The following is a 27,038-nucleotide window of genomic DNA, read 5'->3' on the forward strand; positions in this document are numbered from 1 at the left end:
ACTCGTGGGTTAGAAAAAATAGAATATATACTTTCACCTATACAACCCTATCGAGCGCATGTGATTGGAACTCAAGCATATCAAGATTAGACTTGCACAAGAAAAGATTAATGCTTGGAAATATGGGCTAGATTCGCTAGAACAAATAGTTATAATCATAAAGATAGCATGATTAAGAGATGTTTGTACAATATAGGCTAGATTCGCTAGAACAAATAGTTATAATCATAAAGATAGCATGATTAGGAAATGTTTGTACAATATGGGCTAGATTCGCTAGAACAAATAGTTATAATCATAAAGATAGCATGATTAGGAAATGTTTGTACAATATGCATGCATGTGTTGAAAGTCTAAAATGCACATATCTTTGTTAGAGTTGGACATTCCTTGGACAGGCAAGAGCAGTAGGTACAGCAGGTGACGGGTGCAACATGAGTGCCATGTGGCAATTGACATGTCAAGTGATAGTAGTTTTCAGGTTGGATAGTTGGTCAGCCAGTTTGCTGACGCAACCGACTTGGTATTTTTTGGCATTTTCTACTGGCCTATTTATTGGCCTTGGTTTTTGCAGTTTTTCTTGGTTGTGCTCTTAGTTTTCAGGCTACAAACCATAAAGATTGCCCTTGCGGCTAACGGAGATTGAGATCTTTGAGGTGGAGACATACATAGACATTCTCTTTGTACCCATATATATTTTTGCATCCTTATATAGCATTCTTCACTGCAGATTCTTTGCGTTTCACTGTCTCTCTCTCTCTCTCTCTCTCTCTCTTTGTTCCCTCTTTGTCTTGGTCATTCGCTTCCACATTTCTTCACTCTGACATGGTATCAGAGCATTGAAGGATTGATCTAGGGTGGAGATTTCAGTGTGACACAAGGTTGTGTTTTCAGCATTCAAGGGCGCATAGGAGAATTGCATATCAGAATAAGGCTGAGGCGAGTGTGGGCGTGCGAGAAAGGAGAAGATTTGCTGAAGTTACTGTTGGTTTTTACTGTTAGAGAAGGAAGAAGGCCGTGTTTTCGGCCTTCAAGTGCAGATTTTACCTTTTCATTGCCCTGGAAATTGAAGGAGCGGGATGAGTGGTCAAGAGCCCTAGCAGGCTGTATTCTCATAGTTAGAGGGGGACTACTTTTTGTGTTTTGTGCAAGCATTGTAGGTGAAGATGTCTTGTGAGGCTGAGATAGAGTTTCGGGCAACCATGGATTGGAAGGTGCCCGTCTTACCAGCTCTTCCATCAGATCAAAAGCTCGATGGCGAGAATTACCTCATGTGGCGGGTCATGACGCTTGCCATTTTGGAGTCCTATGACTTGGGGGAGCTTGTTATGGAGACTATTCATAATCCTTCTTTACGAGATGAGTCCAGACTCTCTTCTAGTGAAGGTGGAGTTGGCAAAGGCTCAAGCACATTTAGATAAACTCAATACTTGCATTTACTCGTTTTTATTTCTTTCATGTACTACAGGTCCCTAAATTTTAGAAGCTTCGTATTGGCCTAATAATGCTAGTCCCAAAATCTAGGGATGATATTTTAAAAATAGTAAGTTTTGTGTTTTGATAGTGCTTACTAAATTTGATTGTTTTCATTTTTGACAATATGTAGTCCAAAAAGGAAGTCTACAGAGAAGAGATAAATGTTAGGATACTTAAATTACTTCATGACATGTAGCTGGATACTTGTCTTGTGCTAATGCACTATCTCTTTTTGTAGTAACTTTCCCCTTTCTCCTATAAAAAGAACTCGTTTTTCCTCATTCTGCATAAATTTTCTTGATTGTAAATTCATGTAAAGTAGCTGAAAATAGCCTAAAGTTGGCCCCATCTATAGACTATCTCTACCATAATCCTCCACTTCTTGATAATCAAATATCTCTATACTCCCTCTTCTTTCATTGTTATTTTATGATACATGTATACATGTAGATCTTTTACATAATCTTGTGTGAGTGAGGAGTAACTTTTTCGCACTCTCAAGTTGATTGTAACTGAGCCTTTCCCTTAGGGACTTGGGTTGAGTAGAAATACATTCCTTGGGGGAGGGGTGGGGGGGGGGGCAGGGGGGCGGGGAGTTGGGCCTTTTTCAAGACTCAATCTGTCTCCATTGCTTTTAAGCGATCATGGTTGCAATTTTCTAAATAATTGTCATATTCATTCAAGTATTCACACTTTCAATTTTCTCAAATAGTTCATCTTGAAAATAAGTGAATATCATAATTGTTGACAATACTACATTTTTTGGGTTGTTTACAAGGAATGACTTCATTTTTTATTTTGCATAGAGCATTTCTATGAGGGTGGTAGGATCCATGGATTACTACTTTGGAAAGTTTCTTTTTCTAGAGTAGTTGGGGCGATTGAAAAAAAGAAGCTTCGATCATAGTTTAAGGTGGTCTAGGGAGCTATATTGGCACATCAGCCTCTCCTTTAGGTTTAATGATGTTAGTTTCATGGCATTGATATTGGTTGGGAGGATTCTTAGGGAGGGGATTTTGCAAACGAAGTAGAAGATGTTGTAAAGCGTCAAGATTTAATGTAAGAGAGGTTGGATATGGGGGATTTAAATACACTTATTGCTGTCCATTTTCCATAACAAGAAGGATATGTGGCTTTTGCCTACGTCCTATCACACGTGAATGTTATTAAGCTGGACTATTTTGATGCCCATTTGGCAAAGGCAATAGGGAAGTCCCTCTGTGGATCCTATGCACTTGTATATGTGTATAGATGAGGCTCACTGGACTGTAATGAAAGAGACCTAACTGACCTAACTAAGGGAGAGAAGAGAGAGAAGGACTGCAGGAGAAGAAGAAGAGGAGAGAGAAAGACAAGGAGAAGAGAGAGAAAGAGAGGAAAGGGAGGAAGAAAAAGAAGAAGAAGCCATGAAAGCTTGTGAAGGTGAAAAGAGAGATTCTTGATAATTCTGTGATGCCTCAAAATACCCTCTTACACCTTATATACCATCAGTGTGACTGGTATGTTCCAATGCCATGTTCTCGTGATCCCCGCTCATTACAAACCATTTCGTCTCATAAAGTTTTTGTCCTAAAAAACAAGGGATGCTGTCCTGTCCCATAAGGGTGTGTTGTAGGAAATCAGCCATAACTTTGTGTCAGAAACTCCGAATGGGATAGGTGAGGTGTCGTTACGGAGCCCATGAGATGTACTTTCAGCCCATGTGGGAGAGGGGGGGGCTGCAAATAGGTCAGGATCAAAACTGTTGCGAAATAGAGGGCTGTCCAGGAGTTACTAGTGTGTTGTCCAAGATAGTATGGCTGGAGAAAAATAGCCATAACTTCCTCTAGGAAACTTCGATTGGGGCAAGTGAGGTGTTGGCGCGGAGCCGTCGAGGTGTACTTTCAGCCCATGTATGGGAAATGGGGCTGAAAATGGGTCAGGATCAAAACTGGTGCAAAACAGTTGGCTGTCCAGACGTAGACTATAGCCCAAAATAGGTGTCATGGTTAAGTTCCAGCCAATACAGCCTCCTTGAGATGTGGAAACTCATCCAAGATAGATGCTGGGCACCAAGAAGCTTCCTCTATTGGTAGGCCTTGCCATTTGATCAGGTATTCATGGATGGAACGGGTGTGGAGTTGCTTTTCACGCTGCCCAATGACTGCTTCAGGAATATACTGGATAAGGCCCTTCTTAGCTATGGGGGGTAGCTCCTCTACATGATCTTAGGGAGTGCCAATGAAAGGTTTCAATTGGCTCACATGGAAGACATTATGGATCTTAGTAGTGGGAGGGAGTTGGAGATGGTAAGCCAATTTCCTGACCTTCTTAATGATTGTGTAGGGCCCATAGTAACGGTGTGTCAACTTGTTGCAAGAACCGTCCTTTAGTGTAGCATAACGGAACTTGGGGACCCTGAGGAGTACCAATTCACCCTCTTGAAAGTCAAGGGGTCTTCTTTTTGCATCAGCATGGAGCTTCATGTACTCTTGAGCCCTTTTGAGGTTTGCCTTGCATTGTTGAAGTAAAGCTTGTATGCGGTCCAACTCCTCTTTTCCAAGGGGGTTGAGCTTTTCATTGAAGATCATGGTGGGAAGGGGCACCCGATAACCATACAATGCTTCGAAGGGGGAGACTCCAATGCTCGAATGAGTGGAGTTGTTGTAAGAAAATTCAGCCAAGTGCAGCCATACATCCCAAGAATTCTGCACATCATGACAAAAACGTCGCAAATAAGTTTCAAGCCACTTGTTGACTCGCTTGGTCTGCCCATCCGTTTGGGGATGATAGGCTGTAGACGGAGCCAATTTAGTCTCCATGGAGCTGAAAATTGTCTGCCAAAATTGACTCATAAATTTGGTGTCCCGATCATGTACTATGACGTGGGGTAAGCCATGCAACTTAAATACATGCTCAATAAACTGAGTGGCAACTTGAGATGTTGTAAACTGAGATTTTGTAGGGATGAAATGGGCTGCTTTAGTGAGTCGGTCAACTACCACATAGATGCTATCCCAACCCTTCTTGATTGTAGGTAAACCAGTGATGAAATCCATGGTAATGTGGGTCCATTTTCCTTCGGGGATAGGTAAGAGCTGCAACAATCCACCCGGTTTAAGAGTGCTATCTTTATTTTGTTGACAAGGCATACATTTAGACACGAAGTCTTTAACATCTCGCCATAGGCCTTTCCAATGGAAGCTTTTTGAAATGCGGTTATATGTTTTGAAAACCCCTAAGTGGCCAGCAATCGGTGAAGAATGCATCTCTTCAAGGATCCTTTGGGTAAAAGGAGAGGCATGGGGAATCACAATACGGCCATGGATCCAAATGAGGCCGTTGTGGAGCTGATATTGAGAGTTGTCATCCATAACACCTTGCTGTAATTTCTGAAAAAGAGAGTTGAATTCAGCATCAAGCAAGTAGGCCTCTTGGAGCTCTTCAATCCAATCATGGTGGAGTTTAATGATAGATGAAACCTTGCATGCCCACATGCGAGAGAGTGCATTAGCCACTACATTGTCCTTGCCACGAGTGTGGGTAATCTCAAAGTCATAGTTTTGTAGGATAGCTATCCATCTACGTTGTTTGGGAGTGAGGTTGGGCTGAGTTAAGAAGTATTTGAGCACACGGTGGTCACTTTTCACCCTAAATTTACTACCATACAAGTAGTGGTGTCACTTTTTTATAGCATGAATGACTACCGACATCTCTAGATCATAGACATGCAACTCTCTCTCTTTATCATCCAATTTCCGGCTCTCAAATGCTATTACCTCGTGTTCTTGCAATATCGTTCAGCCAATTCTATGGCTGCAAACAAGGTGGTTGGCTTTTGAGCCATTACATTAGTTGAAAGATGCGCATCTAGCCCATAAATGTATTTATGCAATTTGGCCTAATCACTGACTGCCTCAACATACATGGATAGATTCATAAACTGGTTGGTATACTCCCTCACGGTGAGATTTCGCTGATCAAACTGATACTATTGCCTAGCCAAACGTTCTTTCTCTATCGGGGAGACAAAAACTTGGATCATATGCATTTTGAAATCTTCCCAATCATGAAACTGCTGATTTTCTCTTTGAATAAATCTCTACCATGTGTGGGCAAAACCTTCCAGATGAAGGGAGGCAAAAATAATATTTGTCTCATCGGTACGGGGGTAAATGAGAAAATAGGCTTCCGATTTAGAGGTCGATTCCTCTATTTCAGCCGGGGATGAGGACTGCCCATTAAACTTAGTAAACACAATCTTGTCACGCAGCTCATTTGGGCCTTGCTGTCCATGAATGCCATGTGTTACATGTTGCCCATACATGCCTTGCTGTCCAAACCTTGGCTGTCCAAAATTTCCATGGGGGCCATGCTGCCCATGCATTACATGAGGACCAAATTGCACATTAGGACCTTGCTGTCCAAAATGACCATGCTGCCCAAAACTGCCATGTGCATGCTGCCCATCGCTATGTGCATGCTGCCCATGCATTACATGAGGACCAAATTTCACATTAGGACCTTGCTGTCCAAAATGACCATGCTGCCCAAAACTGCCATGTGCATGCTGCCCATTGCTATGTGCATGTTGCCCATTGCCATATGCATGCTGCCCATTGCCATGTGCATGCTGCCCATGTACCTCTTACATTCCATGCTGCCCAAGATTTACATTTGGCCCTTGCTGGCCATTCCCATGAGTGTGCATATAGCTTCCGTTATGGGGGAATTGTGGTCCCATGGATGGGCTTGAAGGATTCGTAATGGGGGAGGGAAGGAGGGGTTCATTATGTCGAGTGGAGGGTTCACCCGTCTCATAAGTGCTATGGGGAACGCCATGGGTACCACCAAAACCTTGTGGGCTACGCATGGTCTCCAAGGGGGGAGGGCGGTTAGCCTCACGGGGAGGGACATGTTCCTTGGGTCGATTTGAGGGGGGTGCAATGGCGGGGATGAGGGTGCCCATGCGCTCGATGAGTAAGTCCATCTTGGCCATCATCTCGGAATGACGGTGATCTTGGCGGGTTTCCATCTCCCTATGGCGTTGTTCCATCTCTCGATGTCGTTCAGCATGACGGGTCTCATGTTGGCATAGAGTATGGTTGAGCATAGCGAAGCGGTTCATCTCGGGGGCACCCTCTCCAAACATGTCTTCACGATCCTCTTAGGTTGAGCTAGGATCGTTCATTGAGGCACGGGAGTCCCTTATTTCACGCTGGGAGTCCTCCTGGGCCTTTGCTTTACCCTTGTGGCCTGCCATCCCAAGTGCAGTCCACCAGACCCCTTGTTACAGAAATGACAATATCTTGAGCTAGGAAGCTCCGATCGCCAAACTTTATGATTCAAATTAAAGCTCTCGATCCCCTCTATAAGGCTATGTAAAAATATGTCTGACAGTAATTGATCAGGGCTTTGCTATAATCACTTTTTATGGGCTGACTGTGTAGGACTGTTGCCTGTCCCACAGTACCTCTGAGCACAAAATTGAGCTTATTTCCCAAACCGTAGGGCGGAATGGGGAGATTTTTGGTTTAGATCGAAGGGGGGGATGCCCTCTTTGAATCGAGCTATAGGGCCTGCGATTAGTCACACAAGAAGGCTTTGCTGTAATTGACTTTTGCGGGTTGACTGTGTGGGACTGGCTATCTGCAATACCCTGCAAGGACTCCTTGAAGGAGCATACCTTATCCCAATGGTGAGGTGCTTATTCCAAGACATCCAGGGCCTCAACGGTGGCTCTCAATGCCACATAGAGCCATACATAATTTGCATCCATAGTTCTATTGCTGAAACCATTTCCATGACTGCATACCTTGCCCTTCTTGCATGCATCCACCATACATTTTCAAGTGATACATGACATTCCAATGCATGTAGAGGGTTGTAGACTCAAATGATCAGTGCTCGAGCTATTCCTTTAAGTATACCTGCACCAAGGCATCAATCCTTTCTGTGTGCGAGTCTAACCCTGATATGCGTGAGTTTTGGTCACAGGCACCCAATCGGGCCATATAGGTGGAAGTGTGAACTATCTTTTCTCTAATCCACCGCGTGGGTCCACCATAACTTGTGACCACTCATCAGTGGCCAGCTCCAATGCACTTTTCTTTATATCTAATTAGTGCAAAGGAAACAAATTTAATAAATCATTATATAGACAAATTAAAAAAGGATACAAATTCTGTTTCTATAGAGTTGTGACAACTGCTAAGACAATTTGAGAAATGGCTAGAGAATGTGGAAGAGAAAATTTACACTTCTATCATGAGAAAATGAAAGAAATCAATTATTGCCTTGTTTAGATAGCCATGAAAGCTCTTGCCACTGATTAAACACCCCAAATATGATATTGCAAAGGGAGAACTTAGAGATATGCTCGGAAAATGGAATCCATATACCAAACACAAGACAATTGCATATAGTGAGTCACTGGCACTGGCTCGCTCTCTCCAACAAGATCTACATTGAGAATTTGCAAGTGAAGATGACAATCTAGACTGAAGAGGGATCCGAATATATACACATAAAATAATGCCAACAAATAATAGGTCTGCTAGTAATGGCCCAAATCACTAGAAAGATGACAATAAAAAATACCTAAAGTAGTCTACAATGCCTAACCCATGATTGCACATGCCTAAACTCACTCATGAGCTGACAAAATTTCTAAAAGTGAATTGGGGAAAGTAGCTTGGGTGATAGTGGTTAAGAGGAATATTTGTTAAGGGTGACATCCTCAACAACATATTTCCTCTTTAGCTCCAAAGGTGACAAAAAATCTTCATAAAAAAGGAAAGGATTTTCATTCAATACAATACCAGGGGTTTTTCAATGAAGACAATACTAATGTAAGGAGTTTTTAGGCGGCTTTTTTAATTCTATGAGTTAATCTTGACATGTGAAAGGTCAAGGGAGTTCATCTATTTTGTTAGATTCTCAAGGCAGCTTGTGACATGTAGAGATACTTTCCATTTGTAATGTGATTTTTATCCTCATATAGATGACTCTAGGGGAACCAGCAAGGTGGATTTTATCCAAATTTTGATGATGGAAATAGAAAAATTTGGAGGAAACAAGCTCACAATATAGGGAAGGGATTGGAGACTCCAATGCAAGTACGTAGATTTATCATTATGAAGATTGCACAATAGAATGTGAAGGGAGTTTATTCCCAACCAAATTAAGTAGGATAGGATGTGCCTAGGTATATTTGAAGGCAATTGGGATGTTTTTTGTGCTGTTGAGCATAAATAACATTGTCTTGTAGGAAGCAAATATGTTGATTAGAATTATATATATTTTTACAGTGGCAAATGTATCAGGTTTATTTTTGCCATCCAATCATCACTGCAGTCTTCTTTGATTATACAAGACATCTGTGTTCAATTTTGCATCGTGGAAGTCTTGTTTGAGAATGAGTTATTGTGGTTGGTGGATGCTTATGCTCAGAATTCTACAAGGGAGGATTGCCAATTATGGGCTAATCTCAAATGTCTTTCTTTGGTTTGTTAGGTTTCCTGTTTGGAGATTTTAATACATGTGAATGCTTAGCACATGCTACATCATCTTATTCTATGAGGGATGTCTTGGAACCCCAAGCAAGGGATGTATTGGAAGGATTATGTTCGAAACAAAATACATGTTCTTGATTGCACCCCTCATAGTCTGGGTATACATACCATTCCCAATAACATGTTGACACTTGAGCTTCCTTGGGTAGGATTTATGTATGCCAATGGATTTTTTAAAGTAGAAATTTTTAGTAGAAGGGTGGAAAGACAACGTGTTCTCTCTGATCATTATCAAATAGTGCTGGAAATGTTGCATCAGTTGATTGAAGCTTTTAAAGCTTTGTTGGGATGGTTACCATTATGCCTCAATCAAAGTTTCATGCACCAAGATTAGTTTTTTAATTGTGTGCAATACGTGGCTCCTCAATTCAACCATTGTGTGTATTTAGAGAGCTTAAATGCTTGGTCTGCTTTTAGTAAAATGCTCAAAAGCCAGCCCTGAATATGGGGTGCAACATGCTTTACTGAATTGAGCTTATTTATAGCATTTGGAAGGTCTTTTGGCCTCATGCCAGCATCACAAGAATTGGTACAAGCTGGATCATCTTGTTCAGAATTGGAGACTTGTTTGTAGAGGTTGACATGTCAAATGACCTCTATGCAAGCATAACAATATGTGTAAGTTGTTGGCTCAGTTGGATGCTTTGAGAGAGAATAATTGTCAATCACATGATTTCTTTGCGAGATAGCATAAAATATATGCACAAGAAAATATTGTGCATTTGCTAGATTCTCAGGGTCTAATGTTATGCAATCACAAACAATTCATACTATGTGCATGGATTATTCTTTTGAAGTTGGTAGAGATTGTTTCAGATTTTGCTAGTGCAGGCCGGAGGTATGTATTAGATTTGTCCACGATCAAGTCACACATGAGTGGGCAGAAATGTAGACATTTCAGAGGATGAAGCAGAGTCTGTTTTATTGCATCTTCCTCATAGAAAGAGTCCATGTTGGGACGGCTTGTGAAATGAACTATTTGGAGTATGTGGAGCATCTCAAGGCTCCTCTCACTCTCATGTATCCGGAGGTATGGAGGTTTAATGTGATGCTTTTTGATTGAAAAGTGACCTCGCTTTGTTTGCTCCTAAAGTACTTACAACAATGGAGTTAGAGTGGAGGCCAATTTCTATTATGGGGTCATTCTATGAAATCTTTATTAAGGTTTTGGAAAAAAAGTTGTGAGAATTACTTCCCATGCTGATTCATCTTCAACACTATGGTTTTATTAGGGGTTGGGTATTTTGCATTGCATCCTTAAATGTTCAATGTGCAATTGATCATGCACAAGCATCTGGACAGGAAGTAGAAATGGTCCAACTTGACATGGAAAAAGCCTATGATCATGTCCGTTGACCCTTTCTATAAGAATTGATGGTTGCTATGGGTTTTGGCCCTCAGTTGACTGACATCATATTGCTATTAGTCAAGGTGGGACTGCATGAATTGTGCTTAATGGAGGGGTCTCTGAATAGATTACTATTTCTTGTTCTTTGAATTTTGAGGCAAGGATGCCCTCTCAACACCCTCCATAGTGGTGTGAAGTTTGTTGGTCAATTGTTGGTGATGACTTTTTCATGTTTCTCAGGGCTGAGAAAAATAATGTGGCAAGGGCTATGGCTGCCTGGGCTTTGTCGGGGTTAGCATTGGGATTGCATAGTAGTTCTTACTAGCTGCATGGTTTGAGGTTTGACTGACTTGGGATGGCAAGGCAGGATTGTTCCCAGAGGGATGGTTACTAGACTTTGGGTTATCCCATTAGGGTAGATGTGACACCTTAGAATTTGTTGGACTTGATGTCTGGTTGTATAATGGATGAATTTGTGCATTGGAAATCTTAAGGCTGGCCATTGTATGTTCATCTAGAAGTGGCACAAGTGTTATAATTAGTATCATATGCTTGGTTGCATAAGGGATAAATTTGCATATTAATGTTTGTCTCAAAAGAGGTCAAGAGTGTCATGATTAGTATGACTTCCTTCTTCCTACCATTTTTACCTTCGACTCCGAAATCTTTGAATGAATTGGTGCAACCAATTTGATTTTCCTCTGGAAGGAACAAGGAAGTCTTTTGGTTAAACTTGGGTAACTTGGGGCCATTTCACTACTCCAAAGCATATGGGTGGGGCTGCTCTTTGGATGTCAAGCAACACATGGTGGCTATTCGATTAGCTCTCTTACAGGACATCTGTTTGGAGCAACATGCCTGGGTTTATATCATGAAAGCTTTGAGAGAGAGAGAGAGAGAGAGAGAGAGGACCGGGGGACAGGGAGGGGTCATAACTTGTATTAGTAGTAGATGGAGAAAAAATGGTACATTGAAAGGTTGTGTTGCTCACAGATGGCCAAATTGTTTGGATGTTTAAAGCTCTATTCATTTACACATTTTGTGTAGAAGTATAATTTCGTCTTTAGAGTTTGTGAAACGTACTGAATATTCCAGTGTATTGCACTACAGAAAGATGGAGATGCTGTGACAGAAGCATTAACACAGCTAAGTCAAGCAGGATGGGCTAAATTGTGGAACTCTCAACCTTATGTCTCACGCCGCACGGTCCATTTCTCCTCAACCACTTTCTGAATAAGCAGCCTACTTGTATAGTTACTCGGCAATCAGCAGCCTCTTTTAGGAGATTTTTGCGACATAACCTTAATAACTATTTCTCCAGACGTTTATCCGTGAGCTGACAACTATTGGCATAAAGAATGCTGAAAATCTTGCTATACCAAGTGTGCGAGATGATGTAAGTAGAGTCTGATGAGAGATGTTCTTTTGTTACTTTGTTGCCAATCTTCTTCTTTACCTAGCTTTGTCAAAATGCTTGGGTATCTAAGTTGTGGAAGACTTGATGTAGGCAGCTTTTTTATGGACAGTAGTTGGGAGCACTGGTCTTCTTGCTGTACTTGCTGGCCAACTTCCAGGGGTAAATTCCTTTTATTCTAGAAGACGGTTTTATTTTTATTTCTGACCTGCTATCTACAGGATTATCAGCAAATGTTGCGACAGGACGGTTAATTGGACATGATGTAGAGTGCTTGTCAGACTTGTTTAATATACAATATTCTAAAGGTTCTAACCTGATTGGTGCTGCTTGAATGTTTGAAGTCCCAGCCAAGTTTTTGAACTTCGGATGACAGGCTTTTTATCTTAAGTGAGAGAAGGGTCATAGCTGCATTTAGTCCCACTGGCTGAGGGAAAATCACAGTTTTGGCTTGAGCTGGGGGTAATTCTTGCATTTTCTTCTGCTCAGGGCTGCTAGCAATCCTGCAGACTGCCCAACTACCTACTGGAGGACTATGGATAGTCTGCTGGTGATGGTGGGTCTGAAGCTTCCAGTATCAATCTCATGGCGACAATCTGTTGCACTTTCTGCTAGCTTCTGACATGCTCCTTTTTTGTCTGAAGTAAGTGCTGCCTTTTGAGATTTCGTGTTAGTGGCTGTGATTACTGACTAATGTAACTAGCTGCGAGTTCAACATTATGAGTCATGGCAGTCCTGTACTTGCATAGTGACACATTGGTATCCCTGTTCGTTGGTTTTCTCCCATGGCTGCTTCTAGCTGCTGCATTCCTTTTTTATTTGTGAGACAAGCACACGCCCAAATGCTCACAAGGGGAGGTGCCCCCAATCAAAAATGGTAGCTAAGAGAGCACGCATTGGCATTGGTCCTATGCACCATAGAACGGCTCGCAAGCTGAATGAATAGTGGAGCTTGAGTGCATGGAGAACTGCCTGCTGAGTGACCCTACCAAGGAAGAGGATGACCAAAGTGTTTGAGTGGGCAAGAGCCTGGAATAGCTGCTGGTTCTGGCAATTGCCTAATTGATTGGGTTTGCAGTGGCAGTTTCTACAGTTGCGTGCTCTGTTTGGTGTATTTGAAGTCTCTGATGTGCCTTTTTTGGAGGTGTCTCTACTAGTCCAGAGTGTGGTTGGAGGGGCACAGATTTCTGGATGAGCTGCATTGGACATTTGGCAAGGTTGTTTGTGGCATTGGAAAGACTACAGTATGGTGCTGATATCCATTCTTTGGATGGTCTTGAAATGAGCAACGTTAGAATGCTTTTAGAATTACCAAGGAAGGGGATGAACAAAGTGTTCGAGTGGGCAAGGCCCTGGACTAGCTGCTCTTTCTGGTAATTGCCTTCTTGATTGGGTTTGTAGTGGCAGTATCTACAGTTGTGCATACTGTTTGGTGGATTGATAGTCTCTGATGTGCATTTTTTGGAGGTGTCCTTTTAGTCCAGGATTCTGAAGGGGCGGATTTCTGGATGAGCTGCATTGGACATTCAGAAAGGTCATTTGTGGTGGTGGAAAGCTGGTATCCACTCTTTGGGATGGTCTCAAAACGAGCAATGTTTTAGAATGCTTTTGAGATGGTATGTTATAAGATACCTGCCCTCACTAGCTATTGTCATGCTCATGAGGCTTTAAGTGGCTGGAGGACGTTAGGCATTTGTGCCTGTTAGAAGAGCCTTACAAAATGGAGACTGCCAGATGCATTGTCAAAATAAGTATTCGCAATCATTGTCATGGACACCTAGCTTTCGGGTCTAGCATGCAGCTTTACCTATTCACAAAACTAGCAAACCACGTTTATGATACACTCCAAGTAACATCAATTTGTAAACCTTTCAACAATGGGATAATCTTAGTTATATAGACTTCTTGCCTGAAGGATTGTGTTAAGCAAGATAATCAAATAATTTGACCTTTCATTGTATGGCAAATAACGTGTTAAAAGCAATTGTTATTTCTAATTCTACTTGTAAATGAATTGGCATTTCGAAGCTCAATAGACCCTATATGAAGAAATGCAGTTAGACACCCCTCTTAGATTTTTTCTCAGAGGAAAGAAGCTGCTCCCAATCTGCCCTTGTGAACCAATTAGACAAATATGTGTCTTAGTCCCTTGTAAGTAGTCATTTGGCCCATCTCCCTTACCAAGTGTGTGAGGAAATCACACTAACACCCTATGACCTATGCAAGTTTGATACCATATGAGGATACCCCAGGGTTTGCACATTGAGAGTGTATGAACACAACTAAAATGATGAACTTAGACAACAATGCCAATGAAGAAGAATGTTGAAAGAAAACTCAATGAACAAAGTGAGTATATGAAGTGCGAGATGCTGAAGGAGTCGATGGCTGTCCAATAGGCATTGTCTCTTGTAGCTCGCAGGAGTGGGCTGAGGGATGGAGTGTAACATTCTCCAATGGATCCTGAGTGCAGCAAACTACAGCTGCTCAGTGCCAGATAATGAGGAAGAGATGTCAAACAGCTGTGAAGGCAGCAGGAGGGCCAAAATGCAACAGTTTCTGATAGGAAAGTGTTGCTGACATAGAGAAGATTCTGAGCAGCAGCAAAATAGAGGTCTATGAGCTGTTGTAATGATTCTACATACAGTCGTTGTAGGGCAGTAGGGTGTAATGGAGGTGGTAGACTGTGTGCACACAATATGCTGCTGCAGCAGACCAGCAGGGTAAAACACAGCAGGTGTGACTGTAAATGAAAAGTAGCACATGTGCAAGTAGTAGGGGGTGACGTTGCCTTAGTTGGATGCTGATGTCAATTGCGACAAGGTGTGCCCTACAGAGTTTTACTAGGTTCAAGAAATCCTTTCACAAGATGGTCATGTAGTTGCCTAGCTATCTTTTGTACTAAACCTATGTGATTGCCAAGAGACAGCATGGCTCCTGAGCAATGTCTCTATCGTGTGCTACTGTAGTGCAAGATGGCAGAATTCCGATGGGTGATTCAGACAGAAAGGCATCACTAATTTGTGTAGTAAGGGATCCAAATACTTATTAACATGAGAATTATCATCATTCAATATTTGGACCAGAGAAACAATATTTGGACCAGAGAAACATTTGCTGAATTCCAAGGCTAATATCATATTTACATTAGATTTTATGATCTCAGAGGGTGTACAACCTTTGATCACAAAAAATCGTCCATCAAACTCATAAGAGATTACATAAGAATTATAATCTATAGAGAGTGAGGAAGACTATCAAACAACCATGACATTCCAAGGATGACATCCACATGGTCAAGACTTGCCAATCAAAAGTCTAGGGCCTTTATAGTACTACTTAATCGAATGATCCAAGTGCAACATTGCTCATTGAAAAAACCCCAAAAGCATGTCCAAGCCTTAAGTCCAGCCCTCTTTTTGTCTAACTATGGGCACTATGTCTTAGATTGGATGAACTGTAGAACCTAACTCCACTTCAAGAGAGAAGCCACTAGCTCCCTAACTCCATGCTGGAAGGAATTCGAAGGCCTCTTCATCAAGTTGTAGCCAAACCTCCAAGTCCAGATCCTTGGTAGAGTCTCTATTGTGGATATATTTGAAAGGTCAGTAGCGTGGCTACATCTCATAGTCCAAATATAATAGGCTATGATATTGGCAATCAACTCTCGTCTGTGGTAGTGTCCTTGGGTCCATTACGCCTATGGGTAATCTGGAGTGGGGATTCTACTCAGATGTTGTCCAATGATGAGAAAAGAATAGCTTCTCTAAAGAACCTCATAGCCACATGTTGGGCCACTATTTGTGACCCGTACTATAGCCCCTAGGTTGCCACCATGGTCTCTACTATGCTGGGAAAAATCATCATGAGGGTGCTCCTCCAAATCTTGTGGGCTCTAGGGCAGTCCCATAGGCAGTGTCTCTCTGTCTCTACTAGCTCACTATATCTCACGCATGCTACTGGGTTCCTATTATATCCAAGCCATGCGCCAAACTGCTAGGCTCTTGTGAGTTACAAGCCATAGGAAGAGGGAGATCTTCCTAGGCTTGAAGCTATCATGTAGCCTTCTCCAAAAGTCATATAGAAACTCATCTATGATCCCCCCTTTGTGCCAATGGGGGGGTGGTTGCTGGTTGTGCTCTGATCTGCTAGCCCATCCGTATTCTCCTCCCCAGCCTAGTAGCGTAGCAAAAGAAGGCCATGTTGTAGGGTCTATCAAGGAACAAATCCCTCCACACCCACTCTCTTGGATCTAAATGTAATCTCTTTAGTGGTCTCCTCTAGTAAGCCCAAAGTAGGCTAGAGAAGACACCTCAATGGTCGTCACTTTGTCCTTGACTACGAACTCCGTGTTTGGAGTGAAGCAAATTGGCGGGAAGGCATTGGCTGAGTGTGTGCGCGGGATTGCACTAGAGCCCCTTGGTGGTAGTGAGGGACCGGGTGCTATCTTGTGTGACACACTAGCTCGGAGCGAAGTAAATCAGTGGGAAGGCATAAGCTAAGTGTGTGTGGGGGGCTGGACTAGAGCCCCCTAGTGATGGTGAGGAACTAGGTGTTATTACGTGCTACACACTAGCTCCATGTGACTATGGTGCTGGCTTTGACTAGACAATTGGCATCGAACTTTGCTGTGGTGATTCTGGCACTTGAGGGGGATGTGTCGAAGTAGGGGAGATGGATGGAGTGAGGAACTGGATGAAGGTTGTGAGGGTGGATGAAGAAGCGAAAGCATGTGTGTACCGTGGGTGTGGCGTGGATAGAAGGGAGCACCTTAGGGCAATGATAGTGGAGGGAGGATTGAGGAGGGCAAGATGGTGGCAGGCAAGGATGGTTGTAGGCGGGGCTATTCTATAGCAAGATGGTGGTGAGTAGGGCTTTTATGGTGAAGGCAAGTGGAAGTAGGGCTTTTTAGGCAGAGTTGAGACAAGTTAGGAGGCGGGGAGGGTGTGTAGCTAAAGACGGGAGTAGTGTTGGGTAGTTGCAAGAAAGGCTGTAGTTAGTAATGAAGCAGTTTGCGAGGCCTGTTTAGGGAGGTAATGTGCAAGCAATGATGGCGGATGAAAAGACCACAAGCAAGTGTTGTAGGTGTGTAGGGAAGTGAAGGTTGGTGGTGTTGAGTAACCAAGTCATTTAGTAAATTTTGCCCTCCATTCCTATTTTTGGTTTCCATTTATAGCCCTCAAAAGGCTTTTTGGGTGCCTCTCAAGAGAGTTGGGGTGCCACTTGAGAGATTTCAGTAGGTGACACTCAAGAGAGTCTGTGCCTATAAATACAGCAGTGACTCCACCCATTCATCCCATCACACATGATCAATCACTCTTCTTACATTTGCCATTCTCTCTCCGTATTTCTCTTTTTTCTCTCCAACCTCTCCATTGTTGTTCACACCTCTTAAGAGGACATTACAGTTTGTGGCCAGCTTTCATTGTCTCCATCCCTCCTACTACCACGTGCCCTGTCTTCATCACCCTCAAGCTTGCGTTTATGGTGGCTCACTTTCTCTCTCCTATTGGTGATCTCACTCCACAGTTGGTGTTAGCTTCTGCAGCTCCAAGCATTTGTATTTGGGGTTTTCTAGTCTCCACAGGCTGCATTTATCCCTTTGGTGGCTGCTCCTTTAGCTCTGACATCAATGCTTCACTTGGTGTCATCTTTTTGCTTGCGTTTGTGGCAGTTCCTCCACCTAGCTTTAGGACTCCTTCATTTTTAGATTATTGTTTTGCAAACTGGAGGCTCTTGTTTCATTTGGTGACCTCCATCATCATCATATATTAGCTATCTGGTGACATTTTGCTATCTAGATCCCTTTCCAGGATTATTGGCTTTGATAGGCACGTGCTATATCAAGAGACTGCCTTTGTAGTTCTTGCTCAACCAAAGGCTGGATTTCTTCATTAGTTAGGCCATCCTGTTGATCCTCATCTTTCGGAGTACACATTTATAGCTGGTGATCATCTTCTTCCACTATAGTAGCTTGAGAGGATTGCATTTTTCTCTCTCAATAGCTGTCCTTCACCTTCAACATTTACCTTTGAGGTTCCACTACTGAAGGATTTTATTTTTCTTCCTTCATTGTGCATATTTCTTATAAGTGCTGCCGCTTGACTCAAACATGACGGTGCAGTTGTCTTCGAAGCTTCCGCTCCACTATAATAGCTTGATTCATGTCTTTCATCATCTTCTTCTGTGTTTTCTGTGCTTCTCTTCTCTCTCAATGTTTTCCGCACACACTCTAGTTTCTCATGGCAAAGCCTATTGTTTCTTTGGTTTTCTTTACAATAGTCATATTTTGACATGGATCTCAGGACCTGAGGAAATCATGGGATGCCAAAGGCAAAAGTTGCTATAAGTTATGGTGCAAAGGTAGTTAGTGGTATCTGCTACCGGTTGTTGGCCATAAGTATCAATTGGTGACACCAGAGTAGTGGCGTCTAATGGTACCTATTGCCAATTTCATGGATTGGTCAAAAATGGTGTAAAGATACTCGGGAATGGAAGTTACCTAGCCAATTTAATTATTGGCTAAATGGATTATTTTTCAGGGCACCGAAATATGTTATTAGATTAATTTTTAGTATTTAAAGATTGAAAATTAATATTTAATTATGGATAATGCTAGAAAAACCATTTGGGAAGATTGCCATTGGTCAAAAATGCATATGCAAGATTGAAAAACGTCTTTAGAGGTTGGAGAGGCATTTATTGTGTATTTAGTCTGCAAGAGAGAGAGAGGAGATGCTGCTAGTCTGATTTGCAGCCATTGGAGGACCTTTTGAGGTAGCCTGGGACAGAAGAAGACCAATAAACAACAGGTGATCGCATCTACAAGCTGTTAAGACAAGGCATTAGTAGTAAATGACAGATTTTCTTCAGTTCTTCGTGAAGGAAGTTTGAATTTTCTCTCTCCTCAGCATTCTCTCTCATCTCCCAGCTTTTTCTACAGCCTTGCTCCGAAGAGTATAGCATTTACAGCATTGAGATCACCAAAGACTGAGAAATTGCAGATTTCTTTGTTGTAAACCCTAATTTGCAGCAGAAATTAGGGTTTAGCAGCAGTCTCGGGAAGTGTGTCAAAAATTGGAAGCTCCAAGACTTAGATTCAACAGGATTGAAGCTATTTTTAGTCAAATTCAAGTGGAGGAACCAACAATTTAATGAATTGGGACATTTTCCATCTCCATCAAAGTGGATGAAGGCCAATTGATTGCTCGAATCAAGGGGCAAATCAGATTGAAGACTTGCTGGTCATTTTGGATAGCAAGGGGAGTTGGAATACCGAAAGGGATTGGGAGAATCCCATTGTACATCAACTTTTTTTCATTTAAGTTAAATAAATATATTAAAAGGGACGCCAGTTTTGGGGCCAACAAGGTGTCCATTGTCCAAGATTGTAAGTTAATTCATGTTTCTCAGTTTTGTAATAAATGTTATTGCTGTAACTAAGTTGTAATTAGGGAATTACTAACGATCCATGGAAGGAAGGTTTATTTCATGGTTACATTGCCGCAATTACCACTCAATCCCTTGATTTGGTGGGCCCGAGTCACTTGATTGCAAGCCAAAGCTTTGTGCTATTGTTGATTGCAAGCCAAACCTTAGGAACATCATGATGCATCGAAGATAATGCCAAACCTTTCATTTGAAGCTCCCAAAGATATTTATGAAATAAAACAATTGGTATCTATGGGGCAAGAAATGCAAGTGCAAAGCCATCACGGAAGTGCCAATCCAATGGATTTTGGATAGGTGGCTATGTATGCTATGATGGGGCTGCCATGATATTTTGTTGGAATCATGATTTTTTATGCTATAGTTGGACAAGGACTGCATACGAGAACGCACGACGCAAACCCCTATGGTATACAGCAACCAATGCATGGTGTGCAAGGCCCAATGTATTCGGATATGGTTGGAAATATACAAAACTCTATGTATGGCAGCATTGTCTTGATGCTTGGGGCACAAAGTAGCATGTTTGATACTGCTTGTGCACCCTTGAATGCTTATGGGGCTTAAGGAATGAATATTGGTCATGCAAATGCTCTGTTTGTTGTTCGTTTTGATGTAGATTCAGCAAATGCACCCTTTTTGTAGTAGCTAGTGTATGACAACTTGACACCCAAAGGGCGAGTTAAAGACTATGATGAGGGTGGAAAAGCAGTGAAGTTTGAGTCCTTTAGTGGTGTTCAAGATAGGTTAAAAGCTTTGATAGCTCAACAAGATTATTCAGGGAAAAACTTCACGGAGTCCTCAAAGATTCAAAAGGCAGCCACTTTCTTAAAAGGAAATGCATTATGGTGATGGTCCACTCTTTTGATGCAAGGTAGAGCACCCTCAACGTGGGTACAATTCAAGCAAATGTTTGCATCGAATTGGTTGATAAGTACCTTTGAGGTGGATATCATGACAGCTTGGAATAAGCTGGATACTAAGGAATGTAAGAATTTGGAGCAATGTAATAAGAAGTTTTGAGATGCATTGCTGCCTATTACTTCTTATCGCCCCATATCCCTTTATGAGCAAGTGGAAAAGTATGTTTGTGGGCTGCCCAAAGGAATTAGGGATTTTTGCATTAAATCCATCGTATCTAGCATGTCTCAGGTCATAGAGATTGTTACTACAGCCGATTCTTTTCTGCATGGGAAGGATTCAGGCTTCCTAAAGAGTGGGGAGAAGCCGAATGAAAAGTTGTTTAAGGCTGAGAAAAGAAACAAATTTGAAAAACAGCCTGAAAGTGGCCAAAATAGCAAGGAAAGGGCTTGAAAACATCGGCACAACGTAGGGAATTGATGGTTGCAAATAAATGTTCTATTTGTGAACAAGAGGGTCACATTGCAAGGGATTGTCCTAATAAGAAACAAGGTGGAAAATTGAAAAATCAGGGAGATTCTAAAGGAAAGAAGTCCATTTCATTCCAGTGAGGAAGAAAATAAAGGTTGATCATATAGCACAATTGTTTTTGCAACATATCTTTAAGTATCATGGTATGCCAGAGTCGATCATTAGTGATCAAGACCTCGGATGACTAGTTTATTTTGGAAGGGGTTGCTTGAGAATATGGGTACCATGCTGAAATTCTTATCATCATTCCATCCACAGACAAATGGTGAGTTTGAGAAAGCAAATTTCACAGTGTTAGATATTTTGAGGTGGTATTAGAGGCAGGTCTCAGCACAAGGATAAATATGAAAATAAAGGGCATAGTAAATGTCATGGGAAAGATGTAGAGTGTCATCATTGTGGCAAGAAAGGTCACTTTAAGCGTCATTGCTATAAGTGGATGAAAGAGAAAGGCAAGGGTAAGAAGATTGATGACAACAAGTATGAGAAAAGGAGAGCTAGCATGTAAAGAAGAGAAATGCCAAGATAGAGGAAGTCAATGTAGTTAGCCATGAGAGTGATAGCACTGGTGATATCCTCTTTGTCTCTTCTTGCTTTAGTACACACTCATTGAATCTAACAAATTCCAATGATGACATGCATACTTGGATCTTGGATTCGGGTGCTTTATTTCATGTTATACCCCACTGTGAGTGGTTTACTGGTTACAATGGTGGCAGACATGGTATTGTCCACTTGGGGGACAACTATGCATGTGATATTGTAGGCATTGGCAGTGTGCAATTGGAATTTTAGCATGGTTCAGCCTTTACTCTTCATCATGTGAGGCATGTACCCCAACTCAAGAAGAGCTTGATAAGCATAGTGTAGCTATATGATGATGGCTATCACACTACTTTTGGGGATGGCAAATGGAAAATATGTAAGGGATCTAGGGACATTGCTAGAGGCTCTAAGAGTGATACCTTGTATCCATTGCATGTATCTAGTGTGCATGACCATGTTGTTGCCATTATCAATAAACCAAGTGTTTCTTTATGGCATGGCACCAGTTGGGAGACATGAGTCAAATTGGAATCAAAGTTCTTTCATGTTTGGGTTATTTTCCCTGTTTGAGATGGCGTCTAATGGTACCTAACGCCAATTTAATGGTCAAAGATGACGTAGAGACACTTGGGGATGGAAGTTGCCTAGCCAATTTAATTATTGGGTAGTCAGATTATTTTTCAGGGCGTTGAAATAATTATTAGATTAATTTTCAGTATTGAAAGACTGATAATTAATATTTAATTATGGATAATGGTGGAAAAACTATTTGGAAAGGTTGTCACTTGTCAAAAATGCCCATGCAAGATTGAAAAACGTCTTTAGAGGCTGGAAAGGCATTTTTAGTGTATTCAGCTTGCAAGAGAGAGGGAGGAGATGCTGTTGGTCTAATTTGCAGCCATTGGAGGACCTTCTAAGGCAGCCAAGGGCAGGAGAAGACCAATCAACAGTAGATGATTGCATCTACAAGCTGTTGAGACAGGGCAGTAGCAATATATGACAGATTTTCTTCAGTTCTTCGCAAAGAAAGTTTGAATTTTCTCTCTCCTCAACATTTTCTCTCATCTCCTAACCTTTCTACAGCCTTACTTCGAAGATTACAACGTTTACAACATTGAGATCACTAGAGGTTGAGAAATTTCAGATTTCTTTGCTCTAAACTTTAATCTACAACAGAAATTAGGGTTTAGCAGCAGCCTCGAGAAACGTGTCAAAAATTGGAAGCTCCAAGACTTGGATTCAACAGGGTTGAAGCTGTTTTTAGTCAAATTCAAGTGGAGGGACCAGCAAATCAATGAATTTGAGGCATTTTCTATCTCTATCAAAATGGGTGAAGGCCAATTGACTGCCCAAATCAAGGGGCAAATCAGATTGAAGATTTGTTGTCATTTTGGATAGCAAGGGGAGTTGAAATACTGAAAGGGATTGGGGGAATCCCATTTTACATCAACTTCTTCTTCAATTAAGTTAAATAAATATTGAAAGCGACGCCTATTTTGGGGCCAACAGGGTGTCCATTGTCCAAGATTGTAAGTTAATTTGCATTTCTCAGTTTTGTAATAAATGTTAGTGCTGTAACTAAGTTGTAATTAGGGAATTACCACCCATCCACGGAAGGAAGGCTGGTTACATGCCACAAAGATGATTCTACATTGGCTATCAAAATACTATGCTCAAGGCCATAAGACACATCCGATGTGCACTAAATCCTTATGAGCAAAAAGAGGATCATCAGGTGCCCCAATGTCCTAGAGACCATTGCAATGTGCTACAGAGATTTCATTGGGGCATGTAACCAGCCTTCCTTCCGTGGATGGGTGGTAATTTCCTAATTACAACTTAGTTACAGCAGTAGCATTTATTACAAAATTGAGAAATGCAAATTAACTTACAATCTTGGACAATGGACGCCCTGTTGGCCCCAAAATTGGTGCCGCTTTCAATATTTATTTAACTTAATTGAAGAAGAAGTTGATGTAAAATGGGATTTTCCCAATCCCTTTCGGTATTTCAACTCCCCTTACTATCCAAAATGACCAACAAATCTTCAATCTGATTTGCCCCTTGATTTGGGCAGTCAATTGGCCTTAACCCGCTTTGATAGAGATAGAAAGTGCCCCAAATTCATTGATTTGCTGGTCCCTCCACTTGAATTTGACTAAAAACAGCTTCAACGCTGTTGAATCCAAGTCTTGGAGCTTCCAATTTTTGGCACGCTTCCTGAGGCTGTTGCTAAACCCTAATTTCTGTTGTAGATTAAAGTTTAGAGCAAAGAAATCTGAAATTTCTCAACCTCTAGTAAACTCAATGTTGTAAACGTTGTAATCTTCGAAGCAAGGCTGTAGAAAGGTTGGGAGATGCAAATTAACTTACAATCTTGGACAATGGACATTGGGGCCCCAAAAAGGCTTTTTGGGTGCCTCTCAAGCCACCTGAGGGACTTCAATGGGTGACACTCTAGACAGTCTGTGCCTATAAATATAGCATTGATTCCACCGGTTTATCCCATCACACATCATCAATCAGTCTTTTGACATTCTTTCATTCTCTCTCCACATCTCTCCCTTCTCTCTCCAACCTCTCCATTGCTATTCATACCCCTCAGGAGGATATTATAATTCATGGACGGCTTCCATTGTCTCCATCCCTCCACTTGCCAAGCACCTTGTCTTCATCACCTTCAGCCTTGTGTTTACGGTGGCAGACCTTCTCTTTCCTCGTGGCGACCTCACTCCACTGTTGGCATCATCTTTTGCAGCTCTAGGACCTAGGTATTTGCATTTGGGGTTTTCTGGCCTCCACAAGCTACACATATCCTTAGGTGACCGCTCCTCCGTCAAGCATCAAGTTTGCTCCACTTGGCATCATCTTTCTACTTGCATTTGGCAGTTTCTCCACTTAGCTTCAGCACTCCTTCATTTGGCGTCATCTTCAAATTTACATTTTCTAGACTAGAGGCTCTTGTTTCATGTGGCGACCTTGTTCATCATTAGGCGTTAGCTATTTGGTGGTGTTTTGCCAGCCAAATCCCTTTCCACCATCGACGTTGGCTCCAATAGGCACTTGCTATCCTAGGAGACTGCATTTGCAGTTCTTGCTCCACAAGAGGTTAGATTTCTTCATCAGACAGGTTGTCCTATTGATTCTCATCTTCCAGAGTACACATTCATAGTTGGTGATCGTCTTCTTCCACTGCAACGGCTCGAGAGGACTGTGTTCCACTCCTTCGATAGTTGTCCTTCATCTTCGACATTTACCTTTGATATCCTATTGCCAGAGAACTGCGTTTCGCTCCCTTCATTGTGCAGATTCACTATAGGTGCTGCTGCTTGATTTAGACAGGTCAATGCAATTATCTTCAAAGCTTTGGCTCCATTGTATCAGCTTGATTCACTTAGCATGATTCACCAATCCATCATTCATCATTATCTTCTGCTGTGTTTTTTGAGTTTCTTCTCTCTCAGTGTTTGTTGCACACACACTTTGTTTTTCCCCACAAAGCCTACAGTTTCTCTAGTTTACTTTCAGATCAGTCATATTTTGACAGATGGTGAATAGGTAAGGGGTGTTAGCAGCCAGCTATGGGTGATAGCTGTGAGGTACTGGGGGTGGCGATGTGGTAAGGTGGATGTGAATTCAGCTAGGTGAGTGGTGCGATTGCTGATGATGACTAGGTGAGGTGGGTGATAGAGCTTAGTGGTGGTAGAGGTGTTGCACTGATCAGAAGCCTGTTGGAAGGCTGTTGTGTGAGATTTGCAAGGTTGCGTCAATTGTTTGGAAGGCCCCGTCAGATTCCCATGATGTTGATTGATTGAGCAGTTGAGTTGGGCTGATTCAAGCATCCTAGAGCTTGACAGATATGTTGATGACATGCATAGGAGGATATAATAGATTATTGCTCCCTGTGCAGCACAGGCACAGTGGACAAGCAGATGGCAGGCCTGCAGGGCAGATGATGGACTGGGCCCAGGACGGTTGCACAGTGATCAGTGACCACAGGGCAGGTGGTGGGGGAGTCATGCTGCAGGAATAGGCAGGGTGGGAGCAGTTGCGCTGGGACTGGGTGCAGTCAGCAGGCACGGACAGTAACTGTGAGCAGGCGTGCAGCAGGGTGGGATAGGGGTTGTGGACAGAGTGTGCGGGGGTGCAGACAGAGCAGCAGAGTAGGTCACATCACCTCTCTCTCTCTCTCTCTCTCTCTATATGCAAAATATATATATCTCCAATTTGTAAAGAACTAGGTGGTTTGTTGCTCCGTGATTGCATGTGTGCACTTGCATATTTTGCATGCTCTATTAGGGCGAATACTTCTCTTGAATCTCAAGTCAATTGTAACTAAGATCAGCTCCGAGAGGCTTGGTTTGAACTGAAATATAGTTTCTGCATGCTGCCTCGTTTGGCCGGGGGGGGGGGGGGGGAGTTTACCCATCTTCAATCTCAAATTATCTCTCTCTCTTTCGTGTGTCTATAGCTGTATGCATTGCTCAATAATTGAATTTCGAGCCTCAAAATTTATTCTTTCAATTTCCTTGAAATGTTTGATCACAGAAATAAGTGAATATTTAATGGTCAAGTATGGCATGTTGTATGAGGCACTTAACAAAATGTGGAAGTGGGGAGTGCATTCACACATTCTTCACATGCACAAAATGGCACATTAAAGTGTGTTGAAACAAACTAGCACAGGAGAAGATACATAGGCAACATGACCCTTGCATGTGTGCCTATGGGGTGTTTGCAGTGCATTTATAACCAATCCATTTAGGAATTGGCAGACTTGGTTGGCATATGGTCTAAGCATCCACTATGTGACTATATAGAGTAACGTGAGGGTTCCAAGCTACTGATGCTTCATCCTTTTCTCCTCAAGTAAAGTTGCTACTTCAAATCTGTCCACAAAACAGATGCGACGCCCCTAGCAATTATCTTTGGAAAAAGTCCATCTGATGCTAGGCTCCTCATAAAGTGAGGCTGCACCCCTGAGATTTGTGCATCAAGAGCTCTTTCAAGAATTTACTCCTAGAAGAACTAAAGTGGGAAAGCTCTGATCGTTCCTTCCAAGGTTCCACTCCCAAAATCCACTGTTAAACATAAAGTTTACTCATGGGGTCACATTGTCAAGGCTTCCTTCTCCTTTGGGGCTGTGTCATTATGAGCCAAGATACTTTGGTCCTTACTGGACTGAAAAAATGCTGATAAGCCTTTCCACCCTATTGATGCAAGACTTGAAGAAAGGCTGACAAGAGATAGTGGATTAGGTGTTGTTAAGAACCTTGTTTGTACCAATACTTCACCTGCCTAGGAAAGCTTTTCATATACTAGCAACAACCTCCCTTGATGGTCAGGAGAAGTTGGGCTATCTCCTGCTTGATTGTTTTATCAATCTCCACTTAGACATCAAGGTATCCAAGTGTGGTTCTTGTACTGAAACTTATCAAGAGGCCTCCAATCTGGATGGCAAAGGACCTACAGAAAACGTTGAAGACTTTGCTGATTCCAGTCATACCACCTCTACATCTGCAGCAAGTCATTTAGGGTTGTGTCTCTCCCCTTCCTAGTATGGTTGCAGCAATGGAATGCTCACACAACATGCAGGGCTACCCTCAGTGTAGACAGTTTGCTTCTGTCCTGCAGACTACAGTTGTACTAAGTTTTTTCAGTATCAAAGGCATGGTGCTCTTTCTTGTATGGTAGTGGAAAAGTCTCTCGTGAGAAACTAGGCTCCTCGCGGCACCTTAAATAGACCATTGATATACAGATTGGGTAAATTATGTATATATTGAAATTATTTTTTTGAATTTTGAATCTTTTCCATGTGTAGAACAAGATTTGATGCTATTGTACATTCTTACTGATGCTT

The 27,038-nt window shown here is 42.0% G+C and overlaps 1 protein-coding gene across 2 annotated transcripts in view; it reads left to right on the forward strand.

Moving 5' to 3' along the window:
* The window catches only part of LOC148040585 (uncharacterized), a 43,619-nt gene that overhangs the window by 13,911 nt on the left and 2,670 nt on the right, over positions 1–27,038 (forward strand). For both annotated transcript variants that reach the window (XM_087701087.1, XM_087701085.1), the window contains exons 2-4: positions 11,488–11,583; positions 11,699–11,773; positions 11,885–11,953. In XM_087701087.1, coding sequence (XP_087557213.1) covers positions 11,488–11,583; positions 11,699–11,773; positions 11,885–11,953 — 240 coding nt within the window. The remainder of the gene's footprint in view (positions 1–11,487; positions 11,584–11,698; positions 11,774–11,884; positions 11,954–27,038) is intronic.

This window comes from Lygodium microphyllum, chromosome 2 (genome assembly GCF_053477565.2).
Source record: "Lygodium microphyllum isolate KBCC chromosome 2, Lygodium_microphyllum_v1.1.10, whole genome shotgun sequence".
Taxonomy (NCBI): domain Eukaryota; kingdom Viridiplantae; phylum Streptophyta; class Polypodiopsida; order Schizaeales; family Lygodiaceae; genus Lygodium; species Lygodium microphyllum.